This window comes from Ictidomys tridecemlineatus, chromosome 7 (genome assembly GCF_052094955.1).
Source record: "Ictidomys tridecemlineatus isolate mIctTri1 chromosome 7, mIctTri1.hap1, whole genome shotgun sequence".
NCBI classification, from domain to species: domain Eukaryota; kingdom Metazoa; phylum Chordata; class Mammalia; order Rodentia; family Sciuridae; genus Ictidomys; species Ictidomys tridecemlineatus.
In genome coordinates, this window is record NC_135483.1 from 38,797,713 (window position 1) to 38,814,584 (window position 16,872).

Below are 16,872 nucleotides of genomic sequence, written 5' to 3' on the forward strand. Positions count from 1 at the left end.
GACTTTAGAAATGACGACATCATGCTGGTTAATTATTCTACATGCTAGCTGTGAACATCATCTCTTTTAAATTTTCTAGCTCATATGCAATATAAATTAATATCACTTCTAAATTCCTAGGAGGTTAATCTTTGTTCCCTAGTTATGGGCATCTAAAAAAAAATACCTGCCAGATGATCATAAAAAGGTATATTCCAGCCACTCTCTGAAAAGAAGATTTGGGGTCAAACCATCTGACGTAGGTCCAGCTAGCAGGGGTGAACTGCAGCACAGCTCGTTTGATCTTCCCGGTGGTGGTATGGATGTCCCTGTAAAAAGAGAAAAGCTCAAGTGAAAATTCAAAGAGGAAAGAAAGGGGGCGAGGCAGGGAGAGGACAAACACCAAGAGAAAAACTGCATTGATGATTTTATAGCAAATGCCAGAATTTTGAAAGACTCCTTTCTACTTGAATAGCTTCAGACAAAGGTTGTCTGTTCACACAGGTGGGGCAGGTGACCAAAGCACACTGGATGGGGAATTTCAGCAATGACAGGAAGGGCATGGCACGGCAACTGTGGCTATGGTCAGAGTACTGTGGAGTTAGGAGAGGTCTTAATTCATAAAGTGTGACAAAAGAAGCAAAGAGTTGTTAAAGACAATAATCTGGAACCAGCCCAGGGAGAACTGGGATGCTGGCAAGGACACCATTCTTGCCACCGTTTTGTCTCCCTGGAGTATGTTTTGATACAATGACATACTCTCATAGTCTTGAGACCGCCCACATCATTTCTTTACCCTATTTCTTCTCAAGAGATGTGAACTGTTTGGGTTGTTGAACAGGTACTTAACATTTCTTAGTTTTAACTCTAGAAGTCATTCAATTAAAAGTTGCACAGGCCCACGATAAAAATAGTCCCCACATTTTACAAATAAGAACATTTAGGCTGCCAGAGAGAGATAGAGAAGCTGGCTGATGTAAGTTGACCTTATAAACATCAGAATGATGTAGATTCCAGACTAGTACAGGAGAGCCAAAATCCAAGGCAAATATCATCTAATGCCTGGAAGAGAACCTTTAGTTCAACAAATATTGACATCAAGGACCTTTCTGACTCAGACACTGTGCTAAGTGCAAAAGGCACAAGTATCAACAACTCAGGTTTTTTTTCCTGGGGGGAAGGGGACAGGGGAAAGTGGAGGACACCAAGTCTGTCCCTTTACCCATCCACTTATCATCAAGGTCATACTGGGAAAAATATCACAGCAATAAGCTTCGCAGCACAAAAGCAACAAAAACAGAGACTGCCCCCAAACTAACAAGAACTGTGGAGGATGTATATTTTAAAAAGGGTGAGAGTGCATGGAAAAACCTAAAAGAAAGGACAGAGATACTGCAGAATCCAGAAGCAGAATATTTAATGTAGTGAAGAGGTTCATTCAATTTAAATTAACCTACATTCATTTATACATTAAATGTTTTATAAGAAAACTCTGAATTTTCTTTAATAGTTGGATTTATAAATTTTGGCATCTTGGCAAAATAATTCTAGAGTTGAATTTGAAGCATAAATGTATAAAAACAGGAAAGCCAGGTGGCTGTGTTTAAAGAATCTGTCTGATACAAATCCAGACTCCACTGTTTCTAGCTGTGTGTCCTTAAGCAAATCACTAAATACCAGCCACAGTATCGCCCCCTCTAAAATGAAGAGAATAACAGTGACTACCCTGATGGAAGGCTCAGCAGAGACGCTGCTTACACAGTTTGCCTGCAGCAACATCTAGCCCAGCGACTATGTTGTCACATTATTTACTGCCTTCCAACCTTAAAATGTCCAGTCAAAATCAGTGGCCAAAGAGAGAACGATTACTAAAAGAGACAGGAAAAGTGGTTAGTCCAAGGCTAAAACATGAAATAAATATGAAATGAGATTTTGTAATGAGATTTTGTAAATTCCTTATAATAAGAAAAAGACAACCATTAAGAAACTAGAAGAAAATATGGGTTAACATTATGTGAACAAAAAGATGAAAAAATTTTTTGACATTAAATAAAAAATCCATGATACACTAGATCATAAAGGGGATAACAAAATGGAAAATAAAGTCACAGTTACAACAAAGTGTTAATATCCTTCAACCATAAGAAGCACCAATAAAAGAGAAAACAAAAAAACCTAGAAATCCATTATCCCACAATTTTATGGGGGGTAAAATTGGCATAGGTTTAAAATAAATTTGAAGAAAACAGTGAATATATGTGTGTGTGTTTGTGTGTATATAATATACACATACATAATAGGTGACAGTATGAATTGATTCATATAAGAAAATCAGAGATACACACAAAAATATGCCTAAGAATGTTCACTCTTGCCTTTATGAAAGCAAAAACCTTGAAACAACTAAGAGACTAGAAAGGGAACTGGCTAATACTTTATGATTATTCTGTCTGACAGGATATGAAGAATCCCTTTAAAATCATGCTTTGAAGAATACTGAATGATATGAAAAATGCTCCTATTTTGTTATATGAAATAAACAAAATTCTAAACACAATGAAAACAACTACTTTCCTTATCACCACCACAGTTCTTTCTTCCTCATCAATGGCACGGTGCCTGCCATAAACTGAGAAGCCAGTTGCACTAAGCAGAATTAAGTAAGGGTGGTGGCATGCACTGCCCTCCCCGGAAGCACAGAAGATGGGCATACAGCTTAACACTAAAGTCAGGGACAGCTTCCGGAAGGGGTGGCAAGTGAGCTGAGTCAGCAAAGAAAAGGACACAAGCAGCCTGGTCCTAGGAAATATGGGTCAAAGGTACAGAGGAAGGAATGTGTTTTGGCCACAAACATCAGGTGCTGGAGAAGGCATGGAGGAGGATCTTCCCCTCCCAGCTCATGAGGCACGATTTGTCCTTAAAGACCATGAGAAGCCACCACAGGGTCCCAACCCAATAAACCTGACATTCTGAAGTAGTCCACTCAAGCAATGGTGTGAGCAGGGTTTTCTTCAGGGACAAGGGACCAACTAAGGTAGGGATGGGAGTCAGACTACAGGCTGAGGCAGTAGGGATCTGCAGGAAGAGATGGATTTAAGAAGCACTTTGATCTAGAGGCTGTTAGGACCCTCTAAATACACAAAGTGAAAAAGAGAAAATTGTAAATGACACCATTTTCTGGACAGATGCTTGAAATCAGGTTTATAATCATTTTGAGTTTTAATTGCTGATATGAAATTTTATTCCTTGGCATCAAAGATGACACTAAATATGACTCCTTGTAAAGCAATTAAACATAGATTACAACACTGTGACTAACGTCCGAAAAGAAGGACTCACTTGAAGCTTGCCCAGTGGTAAGTCCTCATCTCTAAAAACCGGCAAACCACCATGCCCAGCCAGATGCCGCCTCCATTGCACAACAGGATGTCCAGAATGACTTGGTCCCACCAGCACTCGGCAAAATTGGGCAGAAGATGCATGAAGAAAAGCTGAGGAACACAAGAGATGAAGGTTGGGGAAAAAAGCCAAAACTGGGGTGCCATGCAGAATGATACATTTCCTCTTAACAATGCATCGTTTCAGAAAATATCATTGCATTTTTTTCTTAACAATAAGAAAACCACCACAACCAGTCTGTAATCTGGTTCTTGCTTTTTATATTGCACATGGTTTACAAACAACATTTATCAAATAGTTCTCTTTTTTAAAACATTGGGCTTTTAAAGACACAATGGCACCTCTTTAAAAATAGATTACCAATGAATTACCTTGGCTGATGACAACACAAGGAGGATCTGAGAGGGGAAGAAGACAGTTTTCATATCTGACAACAAAGTGCTGGTACAGTTCTCAAAATTAGCAGCTTTAGAATTCAAGCTGTGTATTTCAGAAATATTCCATAGGTGTATAGATAAATCAGAGGGGAAAATTACAAATGCTAAAAGATGAGATCCCGACGACATAATGCAGGGAACTGACAGCTCTCCAGGACATCCCACACTGACCAACTCCCAATGATGACAGTCCTTTTTAGGCACCCATCATGTGCACAGTGATGAGACAAAGTAAGCCACAGCATCTGATCTCAGGGGAGGGGTGAGATGTGCATCCAGATATTCAGACCACAAGGGAGGTAGACTGAGGTAAGTGTTATAAAGCTGATGTGAATGGAACTCAGTGGGAATGCGGCAGATCCACTCTGACTGAGGGCAACTGGGGAAGCCTTCTGGAAGGGAGACATAATGGAGTCACGACATCAGTTCATGAATGACTGATTTCAAGAGGTGCAGATGGAGATGGAGATGGTCCAGATGGGGTGAGTAGTAAAGGGTGTTCAAAAGGTGAACAAAAGTCTCCTTAGAAACCATTTCATTTAAAATAAAGGGTGGATTAGCTGTGCCCAGAGCAGCATGCCCTGCTGTGTGAAGGCCCAACCTAAGAAGGAAAGTGAAATCACAAAGCCCAGGCCAGAGAGTCTCTGGAAAGACACTCCACGCCATCGCAAACCTCTGAAGTAATAGAATAAATAGTGCAAAGTTAAAAGTTTCCACAGAGCATTTTGTAAGCGACAAACAATATACAGACATGAGAAATTTTTCTTTTTGATGCATCTGTCACTGAGAAGCTACAAGACAGCCATTACATGTGATGGCTTATCACTGCATTCTTACCCTGGTGGGCTTCACACTACCCCTGAAGTGTATTCCCAGGTTTCAAGTGCAAGGTGGAACTTGAACACTGGCCTTTGGACAAGGAAGAGAGAAACTGCAGAAGCTGGCAGAGTGTTTGCTGGAATAAAACTATGCACAAAAGTAATGGTGGAGAACACCTTTAACATAGGGGCTTTCTGGAAGGTGCCAGATTCTGGGGCAAGATGGGCCCCAAGGGGCTGAGTGTGAGGAGCTGGCTGTCACCTTCATTCATTCACTATGGAAATATCATGCACCAGCCATATGTACGGCAGAGTCCCTGGGTCTGGGAACTCAGAGACATGAGCCTTGCCCCCTGGAGGCTAAAGACACACCTACCATGTGTCTAAATGGAGCACAGATAGTGGAGGAGCAGGGAAATTTTCCTTTAGGAGCTGACCCCTGGCAACAGGAGACTAGGAGGTGAGGGGAGCGAGAGGCGGCGAGGATAAGTGAAGGGCTCTGGTGGGAAAAAGCCAATGACTTTTGAAATGGAGGAGCACAGAGGTTGAGGGAGAGAGAGGCTCACTGGGGCTGGGCTGGGAGGCAGTGGTTAGGTCCCCTCTGGGCCGCTCTGCCTGGCTCAGAAGTCTGGATTCTATTTTAAGAGCAAGGGACAAACAATAAAGAGGTCTTAGGAGGAGGGGTCTTGATCTGGTGGAGGGCTGAAAAGGACTTATTTGGCAATAAGTAGTGCGAAGACAAGCACTTCAGACAAGAGACATGGTCAATCAGACAGGAGCGGGAGCAGAGGGATGAGAAGACTCCTTTGGACTGTAGAAATGTTTAAGAAAGAGTCACAGGACCTGAGCACCATAGGACACTGGGGAGCAGGAAAGAAAGAAGTCTAGAGAGCTAGAGAGAGGGGAAAAAGGGAGCTGGTAAACCCTGGTGCCTTACACAAAGCCGGGCAGTTGGGTTAGGAAGATGATTGCATTCTGAGGCAGGATGTGGTGCAAAGACAGGAACGTGGTTATGGAATGTATCCTGGCTCAACCAAGGAAGTGAGGCTCAGAACTCCGGATCCTTCTCCATACAATGGGAGTGGATAGATAGCCACTGCCTTTCCCTGTCCATCCTGAGGATTCACGGTGACATATAAGGTGTTGGGCACAGTCATGATGATCTGAATTATGTTCCCTGAAAATCTCTACACTGAAGCCCTAAATGCCAACTCTTCAGAAGGTGAATTTATTTGGAAAAGAAGCTGTTGCTCATGTAGTTAAGATGAGGTTGAACTGGACTGGAGTGAGCCCCCCAATCCATTATAACTGATGTCCTTATAAAAAGAATAAGAAGGAAGGCTCGGAGACACAGGGGAAATGCCACCTGATTAGGAAGACGGGGTGCATCTACAAGTCAAGGAATGTTGAAGATGGAGAGCAAACTGCGAGAGGGTGGGATAGGCCTCAGAAGATTCTCCACAACAGTCCTCAGAAGAAACCAACTGCCCACACCTTGACTTCAGACTTCCAAGTCTCCAAAGATGTGAGAGTTACAGTAATAGAAGCCATATCTAACTGGCACACTTCTCTAGGTTGGGATCGGGTCAACGACAGGCATTGAGGAATACACTGTGCACGTGGTCAAATTCTGTTCTCTGGGAATGATGAATAATAATGTAAAATTGAGCAATAATGAATTAGTTCCCTCAATTTTACTAATAGTTTTTAAAGAGTATATCTCTTTCATTAATTAAATGAGACAAATAACTCTATTGGAAATTCATTTTTCAGCTATAAAACCCCTTTGGATGCCCTTGACATTTCTGAACACCTTTTTGTCTCAGACTGGAAAACAGCTGAGTGGGTTAACCAACCTGTTTACTTCTAAGCAGATATCCCTTATTATCATTTATGTGTCTCACTTGGGAATTTCACTTTATTCTTTCGCTTGATTTCATCTGTTTCTCTTTAAGACTCGTGGGATAGAAATACATTTCATTAAGTGAACAAGGTGGCTTTTGTTTAGTTTTTGTTTTTTTAAACAAAGATCTAAAAGAGTCTCATGGGATGGTGTAAACACATTTCCACAATGGGGGCTGGAGAATGGATTGACTGCTACCTGACAACCTTTTTCTTCCTACACATAAAGTGTACACAATGTTTCGTCCTGGGAACCCCCACCCCCACTTCTTACCTCAGTTAGCTCCCAGGTAATACTGATAGTCCAGCAGAGACCATAACTTCGGATCAACAAGGCCTTCATGGCCCAACCCCAGAAATGCCCAAATGCAAATATATCAAAATGGCTAACGATCCTCTCCCAGGTGATCACGTGGCAGTTCACAGCATACTCCTGTTGAACATGAAGGGAAACGATCAATGGAACTCCAGAACCTATGGGCTTTCTGGGTTCAGACAGTGAGTAGGAACTGCCCCTGACAAGTAATGTAGGTGCTGATCCATTAATAGAAAAGTTTTAACAACAAGATTCTTGGGTAAATCAACAAGTCCTAGAGCTTAAATGAGACCTGCTTTACTCTGAATTGCAAATGCTGGGTTAAAATGGGAAGCAAAATAATTTTACAAAGGCTTAACACATCTTTAAAAAGTAGCATTGCATAGATCACATCATCTGAGGTCAGAGCAACTAAGTTAAAGCCAGTAATGGAAATGATAATTAAAGGATTTCAATAGATTTAGAAATTTAAAACACATTTCTAAAAAATCACAGATTGAAGAAATCATAATAGAATTTCTTTAAAAAATTGAATATCAATGATAATAAAAAAAAATACTGCATATCAAAACTGAAAGGATATAGTTAGGTAGGATTTTGAGGAAAATGTAAAGCCTTAAATATTTAGAACTAAACTTCAGAAATGAGAAGAGGACAGAATAAACCCCAGCTCAAAACTATCAGATACTACATAAATATTAAAAAATTCTTGTAAGAATTTTGGTTCCATCTTAGCATCTTTTTGTTTTGAACATATTATATATTTATGACAACGACAGGACAATATAACATTTCTTGGGAACCTATTTCATACCCTTTCTTTCCATATTAATCCGATAGAAAGTAGTGAAAGCTATTGCCTGCGACTTATTATCAGTCAACTGGAAAAATTCCTATTAACTATTAATAGGGTTTCAATATCAGATATCTCCTGAAGCTCATGTGTGAGACAATGCAAGAAAGTTTAGAGACAAAATGATTGGATTATGAGAGCCTTGACCTAATATTTCTCAGAGATATAAAAATTCAAGGATGCTCAAGTTCCTCATGTAAAATGGTTCAGAATTTGCATGTAATCTACACAGATCTTCTCATATTCTTTAAATCATCTGTAAATTACTACAAGTACCTAAAATGATGTAATGCCATGAAAATAGTTGTTACACTGTGCTGCTTAGGTAATAATGCCAAGAAAAGAGCAATAATTTTCTCTGAATACTTCTGATCTGCAGTTGGTTGAATCCGTGGATGTTGACCCATAGACACAGAAGGCTGGCTGTAGTGCTGCAGGAGCCCCGGGCAGGTATAAGCATGACAATCAGGATGAACAGGCTCTAATTGAGGACAGCCCAGAGCCAGGGCCTGGAAAGAGGCCAAGTGTCTAGGTGTGCGTGTGACTAAAGACAAATTGTGGTTTACCTTGCAAACTGCCTCAGGCTGATCTTGGTGACCCCACCCCTCCTCCCTTGCTTGCCCAACATGTAACCAAATACCAAATCCCATTCATTTTACCTTTTCAACTTTCTTTCCTCGACCTATCTCATTGTTACTAATATTTCTTGCTCAGACTTCTTCAGTAGTTTTCTAAGTTTGTGAAATATTTCAAGTATATAAAACGAATATATGATAGTATAATAAGTACCTGGGTCCCCACCTCCACACACTTTCACCCACCTCCAACTCAAGATTAGAAAGATGTTTAACTGGTCACCCTGTCTCCACCTGTGCTTCCTATAGCCAGTTCTTTATAAATAAAATGTTATTGAATATCATAAATCATATCAATTGCATAACTATGTATACTATGTGCATGTAGTAAAGTGCACGTGTGTACATGTGAGCACACCTACGTGTGTGTGTCAGGGAAGTCGGTGGTTGGATAAGACATCCTTCTGAGTCTAGACAGATCTCACTAATGCACACTGCAGCCTTCCAGTCCTGTTCTCCCTTTGGAGGAAATGGTTTCTTTAAAAGAAGAAAAGATTCCAAGTCCTCTTTGGAAATTATTTGCCTTCCGACAGCACAGGATCTTGTCTGCTCCCTCAACCATGCAGAAATCTTGTGGGACAGGTCCTGCCTTGTGGAAGAAGCTTACAATTGTCCAAAGGGCCAGGGGAGGATAGGCCTGCTTAATCTGTGGGTGGGAGTATTAGCAAGCCCACGTGGTCCAGGTCTACAGCCATCTGCTCCACTTAGCATTTACAGGAAGAAATCAGCTGATATACTGAACTCTTTCTTCTGTCTCTAAACTCAACTACAGGTCAGGGTATTGACTGAACCTCCAAAATATCAGCACAGATCACGTAATTGCTTTGAATGGCATTTAGAATGACATCCAAATTCTAAATTGCAGCCAGTCTGGCCCTGGCAGCCTCCCAGCCTGAGGCACGGCTCTCTACTTCTGGATTCCCACACTCCTCAGCCCCTGACTGACCCAGCTGCCCAGTCAGGGCCTCCACAGGGGCTGTCTTGCTGAGTAATGCCCGTCCTTGTGTCTGGCTACTCCCACTTACCCTTTAGTGGCCAGCTTGAACATTAGTGCTTGGCATGGTCTCCCTGACATCCCTGGTGTGACAGGGTCACTGCTCTAAGTGTTAATAGCTCCCACTCCTTTTCCTTTACAGTGCTGCAACCTCGTGGGAGCATTGTGCTTCCTGGATCCCATGGTGTGCCCTATTCACACTGTATTATTTTGAGATGCATATTCAATGTATTAAAATGTATCGTTCTTTAGATATAAGGCTTCTTTATTGCCCTTCCAAAAGCCATACCTATAATTTATGGCTCATCTTAAAATAGATGCTGACCTCCTGAACCCACAATTGATTTAACCTTATCAGGACAGAACAGCAGACATCCTGTGCCCCCTGACACCTATGAGGCGGTCCACCATAAGAACTGGACTGGAGTCTGGAACCCCCGGGCCTCTACACTCAATTTTTGGTGTGTAGGAAATGCAGGGATCAGGGAGACACACTCGGGATATCCTGGAAATGCAAGTTGCAAAATCCAGATGTGAGAAACTCTGTGAGGTAAACAATTTGTTTTATTCAACAAAATATACCTTAAGGAAAAAGAAAATGTGCCGAAGAACCTACTGATCAAAAACGATTTAAGAGACACATCAAATTCACGGTGTGGACCTTGTCAAGGTCCTACTCGGAACAAATCAGTTGTAAAAGACATTTATATCTGGCAACTGGAAAAATGTGAACCCTGAATACATATATTGACTATGAAGTGCTTATGTTTTAAAAAAAAAAAAGAGCTCATATATTTTCAACTTAATATCTGAGAACTGTTTCAAAATAATCCAGAGTGGGGGACTGAAATAAGATTGGGCAATGTTCAAGCTGGATGACGGGTACATAGGGATTTCTACTCTTCCATATGTTTAAAGTCTTCCATGATAAAAATTTTAAAAGTCATCGATAGTGTCTTAGGGTTCAACAGACAACAAGTTATTCCTTTAAATGTGCCTACTTGTAGACTCTGAGTTCCAAGGGACAAGGAATTTGCCCACCTGTCCCTGCCCCTCCCACTCCCCCACTCTCACCAGCAGTATGCCAGCAAGAAGGAAAGGCTCAGACAACAGTAACTTGTTTAACAAAAGACTGCTGCTGCAGGCAGACTGATTTATAAACAAGTTCTGCTCTCAAAAAGCTTGTCTCAAGTTTTGAACACATATTTAATAAAAATTAGTATTTAATTTTGGTGCTGGGAATTGAAGTCAGAGCCCTGTACATGTTAAGTATATGTTCTACCACTGAGCTACACCTCCAGACCAGAATCAATATTTTAAAAAGCAGCAAACTGTCCAGAAGAGAAACCGCCTCTAATACAATTTCAATGATCTCTCAGCCCCAATTTATAAAAGAAATTCTAAGGGAAAAATAGGAGTCAGGGTTTTAATGAGCCAGAGTCGGCCAAGATCAGGACTGGGTACAGGGTAAAAGAAGAAATGGGGACCAGTGAATCAAAGACATTTGGTTTCACATAAAGGAATTTCTTTCCACTAATCCAATGAGGTCAGAAGTGTTTGTCTCCTGCCACTAATGAATGGGTCTTTATAATTGTGAACGATTACTTTAAGAAGGAAGAAAGTAATGACTGATAAAGAAGATGAGGCCCTGCAGCATCAGCCAGAACCACAAGCCACTTCAACTTTGCTGGGCTTGGCAGGGGAGAATTAGCCAATACGGGACAATTAGGTTTTAAAAGCCACTTGCAGCTATTTTGAAACTGTAGTCGTGACATTCAGATGTCCCTCTGAAGTCAAATTCCTAAGGAAGCTAGATGTCAAGAGCATTATTCAATTAGAATTCCTTCTACTAGCTCTGAGAGCTGGGTCAACAGAACGAGGACCACTGCCTGCCAGTTGATTTGTGTTGGAGGCCACAACCAAGTCAAGATGGCGCCTGGCAGTTTGCCAGGAGGAGTGGTTTGTGAGGCAAAGCCACCGAGCCATTAAGATGGTGGGGATTCCTTATTGGCTGACTGCTGTATCTAGATGATGCTAATTGAGTCAAGCTGTGTGTAATCAGTTAGGTATATATATATCTGCTGTTCTGCAATAAAGCAGTTCCCGCTTCAACCTTCAAGTTGCTTGTCACCTCCCGGTTAGTTTGCCCAGCTAGACTGCGGCAGATTTGCTTTGTAATGGGAGCTCTTTTACTCAAAAGCCTAGAAAAGTTGTTTAGGAAAGTATTGAATTGGATAAGTCATTCTCCCAATCTAATTCTTCTGTGAACAAAAAAGGACTATTCAAACAAACAGTCCCTACTCAATAACTGTTATTATCCTCACTATTACCATCTGTAGCCATCATTTTCATTAATGTCATAGTTTGGATCTGGAAAGTCCCCCAAAGTCCTTGTGTTAAAGGCTTGGTCCCCAGCTTGGCGTTATGAAGGTGGTTGGACCTTTAAGAGGTGTGGCCTTGTGGGATATTGGAGGTCACTGGAGGCATGCCTAAAAGAGAATGTGGGATGCCAGTCTCTTCTTCTGTTTCCCACCTGCAAAGTGGTGAGCACCTTCCTCTGCCACATGCTCCTGCCAGGATGTGCTGCCTCACCACAGGCCCAAGCAATAAGGCCAAATGACCACAAACTGAAGCCTCCAAAATGAGGAGGCAAAATAAGCCTTTCTTCCATTTTAATTGATTATCTCAGGTAATTTGCTACAGTAATGGATGACTGACTACCACCATCATCACCATTACAAGCTCTTGAGTTCTGCCATTCTTTCTTCAGGGTGAGAAAACCCCAAATGGACTTCTCTTATAATTTCTGCATGCTTATTTTTGCTTCAACTGTGTCTCTTAAGAAAGTTAAAAATAAAAATTTTGAAATGCCCTTTCAAGAAGGGTCTGACCACTGTCAACCATGGTGAAATGATTACTGCTTAGACCTTATTATTAGGTCCCTTATATTACTTCCTGTTTCTCAAAGTCATTATGTCTCAGAGTCCATGTGCCTATTCTCATTGTCCTAAGCACCACCAGGTTTTATGCATTGGAAAGAAAAAAATAGAGAAAAAAAGCACCAAATATTAGGCATTGGAAAGAGAAAAAAAAAAAAACAACCAAAAAAAATACCACCTTTTTTGAAATGAAATGAACCATATAGTATAAAATAACGGGATATTGACTTTGGTCTTGGTCCCTGGATCCTGGCTCAGAGCTCTTTCAAAAAAAACCCTTATAATTTTCTGAGGAATAGGGCTAGGAGGTACATCTTTTACTTGGTCTTTGACTCTAGTTTCTGACACAAAGCTCCTAATCCCTTGGAATTTCCTGAGTAACAGGAACATTTTTGTTCTAATTAGGCAACTCCTAGTGGGCTCCAGAACAGGGACTGGGCACCAGAAAGACCAAGCCACAACCAGAGGCTTAAAGCTTGTAGCCCCATCCATCATCTTCTGGGAGAGAAGAGCTGGAGATGTTAATAATCAACCAATAATCAATCGTGTCTATGTGACAAAGCTTAAGTCCCTGAACTGTGGGGTCTGGAGAGCTTCTAGGTGGTGAATAGGTCCATGTGCTGGGAGTGGCGCACCCCAACCCAGGGGGACAGAAGCTCCTGCATGAAGATCCTTCCAGGTCTCGTCCTGTGTACCTCTTCATGTGGCTGTTCATCTCATTCTCTCACATCCTTCACAGTAAACTATAGAAATGTGTTTCCCTTAGTTCTGTGATCTGTCATAATAAATTAGTATTGGGGCAACCTCCTACTTGAGGCTGCTGGTCAGAAGCACGGGTGACCATGGAAGCTTTCATTTGCATATGAAATATAGATAAGTACTGTGGGACTGAGCCCTTAACTTGTGGGAGCTGACTAACTCCAGGCTGTGTCAGAACAGAACGGAACTCTAAGTCCCCTGGCTCATGTCAGGAGAACTGACTGAAGTGGGGGAAACCCGCACATCTGGTTAGAGAAGTGTTCATGAGAGTGTAGAGGAAAAAACAGTTGATTTTCCCCATACACATAGTCTCTTCAGTAAAAGCCAAAATACAGCATGGTCTTAACCAAAAATAAAAGGTTTTCGTGTGGGGTTTAATAAAAATAACAAACAAAATGGCCTAGATCATTACAATGGCCCCTTCATGGCCAGCCGGTGGAAAGGATCTTTGCACTGGACGCGGAGGGGCTGAGAGCAGAGAGCTGAGAATGACACTGGTGGGAAGAGCAGCCTCCTGAGGGCCTGTGCACCTGAGGTCCCATGCAGGCCTAGGGTGGGCTCATGAGTAAAGTAACTTGGTTTAGTTCATACCAACTCCTCAAAAGAATTATTACTATTTTCAACTTATAAAAGGGGGAACAAGCTGACTAGCACTTTGCCCAAAGTCCATTGGTGGACAAGTGACAGACAGAATTCAGGCCCAAGGCTCTTTGATGACAATCTTTACTCTTTAGCATACACTTTTGCTTCATGGGAAGATTTCATTACCCTGAACTTCTATAAAACCATGCAACTCAATGGCCTGCCCAGAGTCCTGGATTTTTTTTCTGTCTACTCAGGAAATAAGAAAAGGAACAACTTAAAATGTGAAATCTACTATCCCCTATCCCTAAGACTCTACTAACTTCTCTACTGGGTTACTGAAGAGTACATACCATGATATCTGCTTCCCTGGTGGCATACCGAAGATTTGGATCTAGCCAATACATCAGAGATTTAACCTGCTCGAAATTCAGGAACAGGAGAAATACCAGGAACAGGAAGTAGAGCACACTGAGTCCTGACAGAAACAAAAACAGGTTCAAGTTTAGGAGAGATGCACAGTACACATTAGACTTGAATGGCTATTTGTCAAAACCTGCACTAACATTGTAACACAGACTGTCAAGACGCCTATCACGGTCTGGTATGCTCTTTGGCAAGGAAGTCTGATAGACAGCCCTAACTCATATTAAGAGAGGTCAATAAAACTGTCTCTGAGAAAATGATGCTTTAGCTGAGCCCTGAAGGACTGGCTGCCAAAGGGTGTGTGGAGAGAGCGTGGGGGAGTGTGTGGGATATTCAGATAGAGCAAAAAATAGGTCGCTGGAGAGAGATGTCGAGGACTCACATGTGGCTGGGTGCTGGCAGGGAAGGAACAGAGCAAGCAGCAATGAAGTGAAGGCAGGGCTCTGAGGCTATGGCAAGGATTCCTGATTTTTCTTTTAAGGAAAATGGGAAGAAATGAAATGACTTTGGTAATATTTTCCGAAGCAACTGAGTGGACAGGAAGTGGGTCCGGCTTAAGTGGAATCCCAGGCTGGGGACCACTTTTGTACTCCAGGTTTGAGGTATGAAAGAGCCCAGGGACACTTCTCTGAGACTTTAGTCCTTGTGGGCATTATCTTACTGTCACATCACAGTCTAACTGCCATTCCAATAACCACAATATGTCGTTTAAAAAAGAAAAGCCAGTAAAACATTTTAAGAAGGCAAAAGCCTATGTATTATACTACATTTTAGAAAGAACTAAAAACCAACCACTGGGACACTGTCTTTTATTTCTGTTGAAACCATTAAAATTAAAACGTTGAAGTAGGGCATCTGAACATTGTGATACAAATGACCTTGGGTCACAATGTCCACCTAAACGGGGCTCAGAAATAATCTCCAATGAACCATTTCAAAGAACAGGTCTGAGGCTTATTGAAGAGGCATGGAATCTACTTAAGCACAGCAGCACCAGGCCACCCATCAGACCTTCTCCAGCCCTTGGGGAGCTCACAGAGGCCTGAGGAGCAGGGTGACCCACATGCATACATCCAAAACCCAGGGAACATACATTTTTTAGGCATGTTGTTTTTTGAGGTGTGCACTTACATACCAGACACTTTTACAAATTTTCGCCTTAAATGACCCCCCACTACACCGTTTAAAATAATAATCCCTTTGAAATAATTATTTTAAGACAGGGAGAAATGATCTGTGGCACAGGCACTCTTTAAATGGACTTCTTGGACAGACTTTTGAGTTCTGTGAATCCCCCAACACTGATAAGCAAAATTGTGTATATAAGAATTTGTACTGGGGAAGGGTCAATGATCTCGACAGATTTTCAAGGGCCCCATGTTCCAGAAAAGCTCTTGGGTAAGAAATAAAACTGCTCATTACCTACAATGATTCATTGAAATAGGGAAAACAAAACTCTCAGATGTGCCCAACAATGTGAAAATAACTTAGAATTTAAAGCAGTAATATTAAGTCCAGGGAATGTAAGGAAGATTCAGCCAGGAGTGGCTTTTTATTTATTTATTGAACCCAGGGGCACTTAACCACCAAGCCACATCCCCAGCTCTTTTTATTTTTTATTTTGAGGTAGCTAAGTTGCTTAGGGCCTTGCTAAGTTACTGAGGCCGAACTTTGAACTTGCAATCCTCCTGCCTCAGCCTCCTGTGTCGCTGGGATTACAGTCTTGTACCACTGTACCTGGCTCAGGACTGGCTTTTTAAAAATGTAAATATAGCCATGTTGTTCCTCTGGGAAAAGCCTGATTAGATTTCCCAGTGCCCTTTGCCCCTATCCCCTGTACGCTGGCCCATGAGCCCTGAATGCATCTATCTGTATCCTACCTTGTGATTTCTCTTACTCTTCTCCCTGGGCCCACTTCACTGGGGCACAGTGGCCTGGGACATACCACCTTTCTAAGCTGGTGGAGGGGCCACTTTGGCAGCCTTTCTCTTTGCCTGGAATGTCTCCCAACCTCAGATGTCTGCAGAGTTAAATCCCTCTTTATGAGAGTCTCAGATTAAGTATCACTCCCTCAGGCCTCCCCTCAGTGCTCAAGCTGAGGAGCCCACCCAGTCACCATCACCTCACCTGAGATTAACTAACTTTCACTGAGTGACCGCTGATGGTGATTACAGGATTTAATAGTTCATTCCCTACAGCTGTTCTCCTCCCTGAACTGGAGGGTGAGGCTCCCCAGGGCAGGCTCCTGACTGACTGGTTCTCCTCAGTGGCCTCAGGGCCAGAACAGTGCCTGTCACAAAGCCACACTCCATGAACAGTTGCTGAGTGAAAGTTCACCATTAAATTCAGAGGATAAAGAATTACCTATGATCTCTGAAGGGTGAAAGAAAAAAATAAACGAAAAAAACAACCTTTAGAAAAATTATCAATTTTCAGAGTGCTTTTACATTTTTACACAAATTACATTTCCTAAACCTAAAAAAAAAAAGTTATTTGATGTTTTATTTAGACAACACAAAGTCAAACGCCCTAAGTTTTGAAGCTTTATGAAATTCGCTCAGGTGATTTGACTTTTTGAACCACAAAATCAAGTAAATTAAGATACCCAATTTTTAAATGATAATCAGTAAGCTTTAGTTCATATCAGGGCTCTCAGTCAGAATACTCCTCCTTTTTCATTTTCTTTCTCACTAATAACATCAAAGACATTGAATTGCCAGGCATCCAATCACTCCTGGATGCAGTCAAGACAAACGTGCTGACAGGATGTACTTCAGCCGGGCAAGGGGAGGATGCTCATGCAAAACAAGTGGTGTTTGCTTCAGCCAAATCC

The 16,872-nt window shown here is 41.8% G+C and overlaps 1 protein-coding gene across 1 annotated transcript in view; it reads right to left on the reverse strand.

Moving 5' to 3' along the window:
• The window catches only part of Ptdss1 (phosphatidylserine synthase 1), a 66,051-nt gene that overhangs the window by 20,027 nt on the left and 29,152 nt on the right, over positions 1-16,872 (reverse strand). Inside the window, exons 4-7 of the mRNA XM_005316323.5 lie at positions 13,967-14,091; positions 6,810-6,968; positions 3,319-3,470; positions 167-308 (exon numbers count right to left, since the gene is read on the reverse strand). Of these exons, the coding sequence (XP_005316380.1) occupies positions 167-308; positions 3,319-3,470; positions 6,810-6,968; positions 13,967-14,091 (578 nt within the window). The remainder of the gene's footprint in view (positions 1-166; positions 309-3,318; positions 3,471-6,809; positions 6,969-13,966; positions 14,092-16,872) is intronic.